Raw genomic sequence first — 13,574 nt, 5'->3', positions numbered from 1 at the left:
GATTCACACAAATGGCATTTGGATGGAGGTGGAAGGAACAGGAGAGGAGCCCGGCCCTGCCTCCCGGAAACTGGCTCCTCCATCAGCGCAGCTGCCATCTTTCGTCACCCAGCCGCCCCCAGATGTGGCCACCGCCAGACTCTCACCGACCCCTCCCACCCCAGGAACGCGCTGGGGCCTCGCTGCCCGCCTGGCCCGCGCTCTCCAGAGCGGTGCTCTCACGAGGCAGACAGCACCAGCAGGAAAAGAATTGGGGGCAAGAGGATTTATTATTGTTTTTTAATGCATCTGGAGGGAAAAAAACACATTTGGCATTTAGGCGTTTTGAGTATGGCGGCAAGAAAAAATGCCCATGTTCAGAGGAGACCAGGAGCTGTGCCCAGAGAGGAAAACCAGAAGTTGCAGCAGCTAACAATGCAGAACGGCAAACCCTGCCCCTGAACCAGTGGTCCCAGTGAGTCCCGGCCAGTGTGGACTGGCGCCAGCACCAGGGACATGGGTGTCCCTGGGCACAATGGGAATTAATTGGTTCCATTCGAAGTCACAGCACAGCCACTGGGAAGAAAACAAACTTCATGTGGGCATCGGCCCTACATACTTAAAACGCAAAAACGTCCCTGGAAGCTTTCCTACGGTCACTGTCCAGCTGTCGTTACACCAAGAAATCCCCCTTGGAAATCATCCTGCCGTCACGCTGCCCCTTTGGGGATGGTCCCCGGGAAGTCAGCGGCGCTGCAGTCTCCTCTCGCTCTGGCAAGTTCCCTGAAGGGACCTGAGCATCGTTTCCAGTGACTTCACACTTGAGCTCCATCTGCCGAGTGGAGAGGAAAACAAGGGCAATGATTCACTAGGAGTCCCAGAACGCTTGCCAAGCATGGTCCAATTTTGCAAATCACAACATGAGGCTCAGAGAGGTTAACAACATGGCACTGGTAAGTGGGAGAACTGGCCTAATTCTTTGCAACTGTTATGCGACCTTGACGGATGGTCATGTTTTCACAGCCCCAGGGTTTCTACGACTGCCTCTCTGTCCTCAGTCCCTGGCATACAGTAGGTGCTCAATAAATGCTTAGTCTTGGTTGTTGGTCTTACTTCTTTAGTTAGGATACACCTGAACTTCCCTCCTCCTAGCACAGTCCATCTCAAGCTAACCAAAGTAAATCGCTCAATATCAATGGTTCTGTCTCGAATTCCAGAAGTAAGATTGTAATAAAAGATGAGAGTTACACAAAAAATGAAGTGACCCTTTTTACTGGTTACTGAGCAAAGTAGCAAAACTTGATTTGAATCCGCAGCATCATTTGGTTGTCAGAGTTTTCTTCACAGCTTTTCAGTATTCTCAGACTCAAGGAGGGTGAAGGGAAAGAAATGGAATCGCTAAGGATGCAGCCTTAATAGGGAGAACCGAACAGTCCAGGCGGCGACTGGCCACAGACGAGTGGGACTCAAATGCTGGCGGTCTAGGTCCCACCCAGGGGCTGCATGTCCTCACTCCAGACTCCGACACGGGTACCAGAGGCCCTTCCCACCTCGTCCCTGCCCACACCCCAGTGCTCTCCCCACTTTACTAACGAGAGAACTGCCTCCTCGGGGGAGTCAAGCAGTTTGCCCAAGGTCACTGAGTGGCGAGCAGAATTCCAGCCAGTTCCCTCTGAGCTCTTAGACTGCTAGCTAATGTTCTGTGTCCCGTAAAACCGGAGTCTGTCATCAAAGTTCCGCAGCAGGAACCTTCTGACTGAGGTGGGTGATGGCCTGCAAGGGCTACGTGTCTGACCCACATCAAACTGAGGGTGCAGGAGCTGAGCAAGGGCCAGAAAAATGACTCACAGCCTGCCTTGGGGCAGATGATAGTAATTCTAGGTCAGAGTCTAATGAACGGATGTCCGCCCAGCAGTTAGCGCTGCCGGGCACCCCGGCTGGCAGTCTTGGCAGAGCCGCTGGGGATCGTCATAGAAACCGGACTCCTCTCTCTCCAGCAGAGGTATCCCCTCGGCTGATCTAGGACACAGCCGGCTTCCGCCCAGGGCTCCCCTTCTTCCGCAAGCTGGAGTCCTGCCCCTTGAATATCTCCCCAAACAGCAGCCACTCACAGATGGCAGGTCCCAGCAAGATGGGACTGCTGTGCCCGTGAGAAAAATCGATACATTGCCCTTCATTTCCCGTAGTTGCTGTGAAACTCTTGTGGCAGCTGACACAAGAAATTTGAGTAGAATCAACTTTATTCACTGTCTCCCCCTCTGCAAGATCCACCTTTTGTACTGGAGAATGACAACAGGAACAGAACCAAAGAAGATACCCGTTGACCTTTTGTCTTATCGCGACAAAGACAAATGTCTGAGTCTTCCTCATTCCCTTTAAAGACTTTTTACCAAGCAGTATTAACCTAATTAGCACTCCAGTTCCGCCATCAGCCATAACAGCCAGGTGATGTTGTCACCGTCATTTGTAGCACCTGGCTTTGTGTCATAAATCTACCTTCTCTTTTGCTGGGAAGATAAGGGGTCTTGGAGGATCTGGGGAAGGAACCAACATCTAGAGAATGCCCAGCATGAACTAAGCATTATATTTAGCCTGCACAACAGTCTATGAGATACTTTTTATTATCGGCATCTTATATGAATGAAAATGAGATTCAGAGAGGCTAGAGAAGCAGCCCTGTGTCTCGGAGATAATGTGTAGAGCTGGGATTCACAGCCAGAGCCGCCTGATTCCAAACCTCCATCCTTCCTACTAGCAAATCCCACCCATGTTTATTTCATGTTGCATGCATCTATGTCTGGGATTACTCAGCAACACATGAATTACAGAAAAAATCCAAAACTTGGACGAATCAGGACCCAGGTCATTAGATTTTTGAGTGGCATGGTTCCTTCTCTCCCATCCCCCAAATCTCTGCTACCGTCACTTTCTCAGTGTGCAGGAGCAATGATTAAAGAGTGACCGAGCAACCAGGGCCCGCGGTTGTCTCTGTCCTCAAGACCTGCTGGGCAGTGAGTAATACCGAGCCCAGCTTCCTAACCCTATTCCATTACCTGCTGAGCAGCCTTGCTCAGACGAGCCCAAGGCATTGCCAGGTTCTAAACTACTGAAGAAAGATTCAATTAAGTTCAGAGTACAGCAGTTCAGAGTAAGTTCAGGAAGAGCCCTGGACTAATGATTTCCCCAAAGCTTTTTGGTACCATGCAAAAAGAAAGATCATTTGTGGGGGCAAAAGGCAGGGTCTGATCTAGAAAACTGCATCCTATAATTCCCTGACAGTGTAGGTTAATCTATGTAATTAACAACATTTTTAAAGAAACCCTTATTTCCTTCCAAAGGACCAAATTTCACCACCTACAGGAGACTGGGTGTGGTGGGCGATGGAGCAAAATGCCCAGGTTCGAATCCCCGCTCCATTGGACCACCGACAAGGCCTTAACCCTTGGGTTGCCATCAGTGACATCACGAGCTGGAATGAGATGAGCTCTGAGTCCCTGTCTAGGAGTCTGTATAGAGCACTCACTCCTCCAGTGAGTGTTTTCACAGACACAGTGTTCCAGGGTTTGGTGGTGCCATCTCGACATCCCCGCCGCCATCAACATTGCACACTTGCATTCGAGCACCCGATGTGTTAGGCACAGTCAGCACAAGGCAGGACTCAGTCCTTCCACGGCGCTCACGAGGGGAATACGGCATTTATACAACCGCAGAAGGTGACCGAGGACAGCGCCGAGGATCCGTGTGGCCAGGACGCGCCGCAGGATTTCCCAAGAGCTGTTCGCATTTCCTTTGTTTTTTCGGCAGTTACTAGAAGGCCAAGGTGATGCTGTGTGGCCCACTCCCCGGCCCCTGCCCCCGACAGGGGGTTGCGCTGGCTATTCCCTCCACATTTCCAACCTCGCGGTGAAAAGCACACACACCTCCAGAATGGAAGTTAAACGCAATCAGAGGCAGAGGGCACATGGAGAGTCTGAGCAGAAGTGTGAGATAGGGAATGCCTACCACGTGCTTGGTGCTGAGTGGGATACACAGGTAGAAAAGACAGGACCCTGAGCCACAGGGTCTCACCATTTACCCGCTTACCCGGGAAGACAGACAGGTAAACAACTACAACAGGCCCGAGGACAGCGGTTCTGACGATGCTCCTGGGCTGTCGAAAGGAGAAGCTTAACGGCGCTGGAAGAGGCCAGGAAGACGTCTCAGGACAGACGGGACTGTACCTGCGCTCTCCAGAAAGGGCAGGACTGTGACAGAGTGATGTGCGTGCAGTGAGTACAGAGAAGCAAGAAGTCCTCCCTCTCCAAGGGGCAGCATCTGTCCCCAACTCTGTGCCCAGACCTGTTTGGGCCAGAATAAGCCACTCTGCACGGCTGCAGTGTCAGGTACTCGAGGGCTTTAGTAGGAGGCAAGGTCAGCGATGGAAACCAAGGCCACAGAACTTCGCCCCAACACTGAGTGGCAACGAAGAGTGTGGGGTCTCGAGCCAGACTTCCTGCGTGTGAATCCTGGTGCCGTGCGACCTTAGGCAAGTTACCCCTCCGTTCTGCTGGGGGTGTGAGTGAGTTCACGGGTGGAGACGCTTAACGCAGCGTGTGGCACTGAGCAAGAGGCACAGATATGCTTGCTGCTCAAAACGTGACGAGCAGCTGCTGATGGTAATGAAGTTGGCACGTGAGCTGGTCCATGACATCAGTTGTCCTTCCTGTGTGGTGGCAACATGGTAGCTTACAAGGGAGTGTGGTTATACTGCGTTGCAAAGTTTAGAGGAATCTATGCATGCATACATATATATATATGTGCATATATATTTAGAGGAATATATGCATGGAAAATATATGTGCATATATATTCCACATACCAGGAATGGTGGCCCTTCGGCCCTGGGAGCTCTTAGCTTGGCCAGATTCCAGAGACACACCATGGGGACCGTTCATGTGCCCAGGACCTCCTGGGTCTGCAGGAAGCATTTCCTTTCATTAAAACAGTCAGGTAGGCGTGTACTCTCATATAAAATGATTGTCCTGTTTCTTACTCATTCTTTCATGATTTTTATCAGATTTGCTCAGAAAATACCAGTGTTTGGGAAACAAAGATCATGGCTCATCGACCAGAACATAGGATGTCCGGCCAGACTGGCACGCACGGTCGTGTTAAGAGCTGCCGAGAGCCTTTTCCCCTCAGGATAACCGGGGGTGACAGGCTGCAGGGGGTTCCAGACACGGTTTGTACCGATCATAACATTCCTTTGTCCCCCCTCTCCTATTCCTCACAGGTGACCAGCATTATGGAGAAAGGCCATTGTTACCAACAGCAAGAAAACAGGAGTTCAAATTAGAGTTGTCTTGGAAGGCTCCATGAAGATGACTTTCCGTCCTTGAGGGGTAGTAATCACGGTATTACACTTCATGAGGGTGATTCCCATAGAGAATTCAAACCACTATCTCATCACTCCCATCACCACGCTTTCAGCAAGAACCGAATTTCCGGTGTACAGGTGAGTTTTAGCGACGGACTCTGCTCAGAGCTCTCCAGGTCAGAGAAAGTAGGGCAGCATTGCTATTCTGTGCTTTGAAGCAGGCCTGGAAACAGCAGCGAAAAAGCCGTCCCGCTCCAGGAACTGCGGCAAGCCAGCGTGACCTCACTGGGACACCTGGCACTCTCCTCCAGTCCTGCTGCCATCTGGGCCACTTCAGTGACCTGCCGATGTCGCTGGGAGACATCAGATCTTATGCATAAGTTTATGAGCATGTGTGTATATATTTAATGATGAAGGCATATTATGTAATAATCATAGATATCACCTACAACTAGTCTGTATACGTTGAGACAATCGTGCTTCCTCTGTGCAATGTCACTGTCTACATGTTGAAGAGAGCGCCCTTTACCCCACGGGGATATTAATGCAATGACGAGACCCAGCTCCTTTCACCCCTTGCGTTACTTTCCAAAAATGCCCCCTGTGCAGCCCCAGGGGGCTCTTCTCCTGCAGAGTGTCTCCAGTGGGGACTTCTCCTCCAGCGCCGCCCCAGCACCGCCCGGGATCCCCGAGCCCACGGCCTCCTCATCGGCCGCGGTTCTCCCAGCACAGCCTCTGAACCAGCAGCATACATGTCGTCAGCATCTCCTGAGACCTCGTCAGAGGTGCAAACTCTCCAACATGCTGCAGACCCCCTGAGTCGGAAACTGGGGGCAAGGCCCAGACAGCCATGTTCTCCACAGGCCCCTCCCTCCCCAGATGGGTCTCGTGGATGTCAAGGTCAAGAAGCCCCACTGCACAGCGTGGAAATGCACAAGCAGCCAGTCGGGAAATAAAGTAGCTGCTGCAGTAGAAGGACGACCCGGTACCACATACAAGTCACAGAGCAGGTAGCTAGCGCAGCACAGTGTCTCCAAATGCTATCATGTGTCCTCCATTTAAAACCATAATATTTATATGGCTGTGTTTATCATTTCATTTCTTAAATCAGGATACGTTTATTGAGCACCTGCCATGTGCCAAGCACATGGGGATGCGGGGACAGAGATTTAAAAACAGACCCCCGGTCCCTGTCCTCATCCACTCACACTCCACCATGATCCAGAAGAGGGGGACAAACATGCAACCAGTATTAACTGAACACGTAGCATGTGTTCTCTGCAAACGAGATTATTCAGTAGAGCAACCGCATGAGGACACTACTGTCATTTCAACCGAGGAGATCTTTGTGAAGCTAACAAACTTGCCCGAACTCTTTATTTTGAAAAACTGCAAATGGACAGAAAAGTGGAAAGAACCTGCAGTGATTAGAGCTGTTTGTTGCCTGGAAGAACCTTCCCAAAATGCTAACACCTCCCCTCCTGTGTAGCCACCACCTGTCTTCCAGGACCTTACGGAAGCAACACCCGAGAAATGTATTATTGATATAATGATGTGTCTTTATTACGCAGTTGGCTCCAAAATATCTTAGATAGCTGGGGGGGTTCCCCCAAATTATGCTCCATTCCGGGATCACGCATTGTTCTTAATCACCACGTTTCTTCACTTTCAGTTTTGTTTCATTTAGTACTGACATTCTTGGAGAGACCAGAGGGTTGTTTGGGAGGACAGCCTACGTTTTGGACCTGGCTGATTATTTCCTTACTTTGGCAAGAATTTTACATAAATAATATTGTGTGTCTCATTTTATATTGAATCAGGTGACTAACATCAGTTCAGCCTGATAGAGGGGGCCTGAGTTCGTGCCCACTGCTAAAGTGCCCTTTCCCCCACACGTGTAAGTAATCTGCAGGGTGAGGTTTTCAAGCCCCCTCTCCTGTTCCCTGGAAGTGTTCAGTCCAAAGGTTTCAGTGCCCACTGATGCCACGTATCTGAATGTTTCTTTACATTGTCAGCTGCAAATGGAGACTATCATTTCTGCTAAATCGATTGGCTGCCATTGTTTTATAAAAACACAGCTCTCTCCTTCCACTTCCCACATCCTCTTCAGAGCGCTGCTGTGAACTTGTTCTTTTTTAAATCCACATTTTATAATTCAGTACCATCGTTATCTTTTTAATGCTCAACTGTTTCCCCATTGAGCTTCCCACAGGGAACCTGAGCATTTCCTCAGCCCTCAGTCAAGTCCTCATGATTCTCTGAGCCCTTCCTTGCTCTCCGGCACCCGAACATATTCCAGGAGCATCTTTCCACGTTCCACTCCTGGCGTCAGCCACTTCTCGCAGGAATTCTGGCTCCCTTTAGTAGGCAGTGGACTTTAGAAGTCCCCCTGGGAGTCACGGCTGGGACTTGAACCCAGGCCATGGGGTGCGGAAGCTGGAGCCCTAGGCACCGGCTCTGTGACCTTCGCTGAACAGAGTGCCTGTGGCCCAGCAAGGCACAAGCAGATGCCCCGGGGCTGTGACAGAAAAGGAGGCCTCTGCAGGGAAGGCTTCCCGTGCTGGTGCCAAACGCCTCCACTGAGCGACCCAGGCACCGCGGAAACGCGGTCTTTCTCACCTGGGCCCTGAGTCTGTCTCAAGCTTTCAGCTTCCTGCGTCCCACCGCCGTAGTCACAGAGATCCGTGAACAGTCTCCTCTCTCCTGGGCCTTCAGACAGTCCACTCCTGCTCCTCCCTGCACACGAGTCCACTCCTCCTCGACTCCAGCGTGCCCGCCAAGCCCCTCACGTTTCTCCCTAAGTGATTCTCTCTCTCCAGAGACATCATTGGAAGCTCCTTTCTCCCACCCTCCCAATACAACACATCACCAGGCCTTGCAGCCTCAGCACAAGGGTGAAAACCCAGTTTGATATTTTCCTCACCCTGCTCAGCCATGTGGGGATGCCTCTTGAACCGCATATATTTTAGGCAGCTGAGTTTCCATGTGCACAGGAGGGGGCACAGGAGAAAATGGGCCGCTTCGCGTTAACGCTGGAGCAGGTTGCTCCATGCAGCAAACATGAGGCGGCCAGGCACGTGCCTGGGTTGCAGCAACGGAACTTCACAACCTCAGAGAGTCTGGGCGTCTCTGCGTGGGGCCCCTTCCTGGGCACCCGACTGTGCGCCGCCTGGTGTCCCTTGAGCAGTGTGGCTGCTGCGACTGCCAAGGCTGCTGCGATCGGGAATGAAGTTAAGAACGGCCTCCTGGTCTCTTCAGCCATCTCAGATTCCTGCTCATTTTCGCCCGGAGAGACAGCCAGCCTGCCACACTGCCGCGGAGTAGTAATTAAGTGATCTCAACCGTTCTGCCGGGGCCTGGTTCAAACCGTTCCCCCTGACCCATTCCAGAACAGACCCCATCAAGCAGCCATGCTCAGGGTCACCAAGTGGCCTGGAAAACAGACCCACCCCTGAGAACCTTGGGGGCTCCCCCGGAGCCCCCTAGACCAGATAAATCCCTGGCTGCTGACAAACTCCAAGGGCGGGAGTAATCCATTACTCACTCCTGACCTGTTTTGTTTTGTTTTTTTTTTGGTTTGCTGTTTGTTTTTTTCTGTCAATTGGACACAAGCCAAGTGAAATGAACATTCAGGCAGTGGACTTGGCAGCCACCCCACTCCACACTGTGCTTCTCCACAGGGCGAGACACGCTTTGAAGCTGCCTCCCATCCGCTTGGCCCCACGCTGGGGAAGCCCCTTGGAGGGGCGGAGATCAGCCAGCACTGAGTCACGCCCGCCCTTCGGGTCAGGCAACACGCAGGGAGGGTCTGGCCTATTGACCTCCTGACTGAGTGGAACCACTGGGTTTATCCCTTGGCTTCACAAAGGGTCAGACATCACGTGGCTCTCTGGGGTAAAGAGTTCAGGAGTTTATATTCATACCTTAACAAAGGAATGTCGTCCTCTGGCGGGTATGTATTGAGCCAGGAGAATGGCCCACTGCAAGGCTTTACAGATGTGTTGCAAAGTCACACTCAGTTTACTAATAATTAATTACACAGCATGTGGACCCCTACACAGTCAGGATGCCACACAGGGAGCCCTGGAGGGAAGGGACGGATAGAACAGCAAGCGAAGTGAGAGCACCCGACGCAACATATGTCGGGAATCTGGGTTTGGGTCCTGGCTCTGTCCCTGCCTGGCCTCTCATTTAACCGCTAGGGCATCCGCGGCCCCATCTAGGAAATCAAAGGCTTGGGGACGTTTGCCACCTCTGGGGTTACAGAAACCACACCCTGCCTTCAAATCCACCCAGGCGCCATCTATTTGCACTTGACTCGCCTTCAAAGGAGAAGTGCAAGTGGAAATTTGACTGAGTAAGCAATTACGCCAAAGAGAGACTGAAAATTATCCGTGATTGCTTGAGGCTAAATCTAAAACCATCGAAAAGTAAAAGTTACTTGTCTTTTTTTTTTTATCCTGCTACATAGTAAGTTGCAATTACCAGGAAGACCACATCAGTTACAGACAAAAGAAAGAAAATGTATTTACTCTGAGCTGTAGAGTGACTCTGAAACGATGCTAAACTGTTTATGAAATTACAGATGGCTACGCTGAGGGGGCATCCTGGAAGCCTTACCTACCTTCCCCCCAAAACCCCGTTTGCAGCTTGCCACAGGGTAAATAAGCAAGCTGCCCCTTATCCTGGCCTGAAATCGTAAACTCTTCAGGAGGTCGAGAAGGTAGAGCAATAAATCCAAGTGGCTTTGCAGAAAATGAACCCCGGAGGGTGGGACGTAAGCCCAGTTAGTTAATCCAAAAGTAAATCAAGAGAATTGCTACCCTGCTAGTCTCTATAAACCATGCCCTTGAGGAGTAAGGGAGGAGGGGAAGGGCGATGAAGAAACATTGTTGAGCACCTACTATGTACCCAATGCCACCCAACAGAACTTTCTATGACGACAGGGACAGCCTGTGCCTTCATTGTCCACTATGCTGGTCACCAGCCACATGCGGCTTTTAAGCACTTGAAATGTGGCTGTCATGACCGAGGAAATAAGGTTTTTAATTTTAACTAATTTAAGGAGCTGCATGTGGCTAGGAGCTAGTACTGTGGTATTAGACAATAAAGGTTTATATAAATGTTTAGGCATTTGAGGCTCGAAAGCTTTAAGGGGGTATGGGAATATACTGAGGACAACCTCTGGTCTCTGAGAAACAAAGCACAGGTTCAGTTTAAATCAGAAAGGGTGCCCACTTCCCAATCTGCATGAGCTGGCTCTGCTTTGAAGTCCCGGTACCCACGGTGTGAAAAACCAGTATCTGGAGAAATCATATGCATCACATTTTCCCTTTGAATTCTGGTTATGAGTGGCAACTGGCTAAGTTCTGCTCCTGAAATTGCTCATAAAATTCTTGGGGCAATAAAGCCCCGAGGTAGCAAAGACAGGTGTTTGCTTCTGCGTTTCAAATATTTCCTCCCTTTCCTCCCCACGCCGCTTCCTCACCCTCATGAGTATTTTCTCTTCTTACTGCTCCTTTGCTTTTACTTTTTGAGAACTAGATGGCTGGAAATAAAATAAGAAAAAGGTAAGCGTATAAAATGTACCATGCAGCTTCCTGGAGCCCCGAGGGGTGTGGAGGACTTTCGAGGATCGCCTCCGTGGCCGCGATGCCCTGCTCTCCTGGAGGTCACGGTCTGCCATGTTGGGGACTCTGAAGCTTCGCAGTTTGAGTTTAGATTTGATTAGTAACATAGGTGGCCTAAGGATATGAGCATCATACTTCCTAGTGGGAGTCAGGGGGTTCAGAAGGCCTCCCTAAAATGTGTCACACTGGCATATACGTTATTTCAAGCTAAAACCAATCAAGGCCCAGAAGGCTCAGGAATAAATTTCGGCCTTGCCTTCACTGCCTGAAAGAATTGAAGAGACAGGCGCCGCTCTAGGAAGGCAGACGTCATAGATGACTCTAGTTCCATCCGGACTTGGGATGGCAGACTGGGAGGAACCCAGCAAGCCCTGTGATGGAAGTCCTCCTTGGGTCCTGTTGTTTCAAGACGGCCCAGCGAACATCTGTTGCCTAAGCACTAACTTTTTTACCCCCTTGCAGATTTGCCTGGCTTCCCTGTGGGGTTCTAGACCCCTGCTCAGTCAGGGTAGGTTCATTCTGGACCTCCTTGGTACAGAATGACACACACGTCTCAGGTTGCCTCACTGTCTCTGAAATGTTTGTGACCATGTGAATTCTATGCCATGTGCATGTATTAAAACTTGGGGTTTTTTTCCTGTTAATCTGCCTTATGTCATTTTAATAATCTTACTAGCCAGAAGAACTAAGAGAAAAAGGAGGGAACTTTCTCCATCCTCAGCAACTGGCTAAGATATGAAAAATGAAATATTCAACAATAATGCTGGGCGACCAGGTGCTCAGTTGGTTGGAGCATCATCCCAATATGCCAAGGCTGTGGGTTCAATCCCCGGTCAGGGCACGTACCAGAATTAACCAGTGAATGCATAAATAAGTGGCACAACAAAATCGATGTTTCTCTCTTTCTCTCTCTCCCCCCCACCCTCCTTTCTCTAAAATCAATTTTTTTAAATATTAAGACTGACATATTTTCCGCTATTTCAATCAAGAGCCAAAAATGAAAGTAAAAAGCAAAATAAAAATGAGTAGTTTCAGAAACAATAGTGCATATCCTTCTCAGCATAAAATACTGACCATTCGATTAAAACAATCAAAAGAACTTTATTGATCAACAAGAGGAAACAGAAAATGAATACATACAAAACAATAACTGCTCCATACGTGAATTTATGACCCAGTTGGCTGATGGCCTCAATGAGATAGAAGCACCATATTCTGGCATTTGGTGTTTGCTCCATCTGTCAATTTCCTGGAAAATTTCTTTAAGCACAGATGGAGAAATTATTCCAAATGACGGCCGGCAGGAAAAGAGCATCGGAAATGTATGTCTTGCTGTCTGGAGAACTGGGCCCAGCAGAGAGGCGGGTGTTATAAACAGGAAGACCCGTCGGAGTGGCCCTGGCAGGAATGTACCAGGGATCTCGGTCAGTCAGACGCCTGCGATGGCGGGTACGACCGGCTCCTGGACAGATGAAGCCTCTGACTGTGTGGCCTGGGACCTCGAGGACTCTTCCGCTTTCCTCGGGGGAGGCACCGGAGCAGCGAAGTCTCCTGCCGCACGCGGCAAAGGCAGGGTGGGCGGGTGGTCCTGCCCCACGGCCAGCACAGGCTCCGGCAGTCGTCAGAGACGGTGGTGCCGCAGGGCAGCTCCGAGAGCTCTGACCCTCGAAGGACAAACCCTCCTCGAGCACCGTCAGGCTTCGATCCACTCAAACTCAAGGATGAGAAGCTGGGCCGAGAAGCAGGAAGCCTTTTGGCTGCAGTGTCTCTGACCAAGCAGATCCCAGGAACCCTGGGCCCAGGCCTGAGGGAGGCTGGCAGGTTCCCTTCCTCACCGACCCACAGTGGGAACACGGTGGCACACATCGATGGGGTGGGGTCCGAGATCCAGTTCCACAAGCAGAAGCTGCTGCGTCTTGCTGTGGCTATCGGCCGCCACGTGAAGACCGCAGGTGACGAGGTTGGGGACAATGTTCACTTAGCTGTCCGTGTCCTGATGCCACTGCTCGAGAGGAGCTGGCGGCACCTCCCAGCTTTGTGCACCAGGGGCGCCAGGGGCACCAGGGGCAGCTCCGTTGGTCAGAGCACCATTCCGATGCACGCATCATCCAAATTGAAAATAAAACCGTAAGACCATCGCAGACGATAGACAAAGAGGGTAAATGATCAAGTCACAAAAGAGAATTTTTAAATGCTACCAAATAAACGAAAAAGCCAGTCTCACCATGTAATTAAAGAAGTACAACAAAAACACTAATATTATATTGTTTTAATTTATCAAATTACCCAAATCAGTCACTCTGGCACAACCGTGACGAAACAGAAGTCCGGCACACCGCTGATGGAAGTGTGCACGAATAACCGCACAGCCCCCTGGCGATATAGCATAAAGAGTCCCAAAAAGGTCCGTACATTTCACCAAATAATCTCGAACCCAAGTTTAGCGTAGGAAATAATTTCACACGTAGTAAAACTATGTATCAACCACTGGACGTTGGTTAAGTCACACCCATATGATGCAGTCCTTAAAAATCGCGTTCTAGGAAATATTTACTAGCCCCCAAAATCTCCACACTAGTGAGTTTATATTCACACTGTAGGATGTTTAT

At 50.3% G+C, this 13,574-nt stretch overlaps 1 protein-coding gene across 1 annotated transcript; it reads left to right on the top strand.

Moving 5' to 3' along the window:
• The first annotated feature begins 12,407 nt into the window (after window positions 1-12,407).
• LOC128625977 (60S ribosomal protein L10a-like) lies at window positions 12,408-13,096 on the top strand. The gene is made up of 2 exons (XM_053655867.1): window positions 12,408-12,414; window positions 12,471-13,096. The coding sequence occupies exons 1-2, from the start codon at window positions 12,408-12,410 to the stop codon at window positions 13,094-13,096; spliced, it is 633 nt and encodes a 210-aa protein (XP_053511842.1).
• The last annotated feature ends 478 nt before the right edge of the window (window positions 13,097-13,574 follow it).

The sequence above is a fragment of the Artibeus jamaicensis genome, unplaced genomic scaffold (assembly GCF_021234435.1).
Source record: "Artibeus jamaicensis isolate MK-2021 breed Jamaican fruit bat unplaced genomic scaffold, CSHL_Jam_final scaffold_1689, whole genome shotgun sequence".
Taxonomy (NCBI): Eukaryota; Metazoa; Chordata; class Mammalia; order Chiroptera; family Phyllostomidae; genus Artibeus; species Artibeus jamaicensis.
This window is presented reverse-complemented; position numbering and strand designations above follow the sequence as displayed.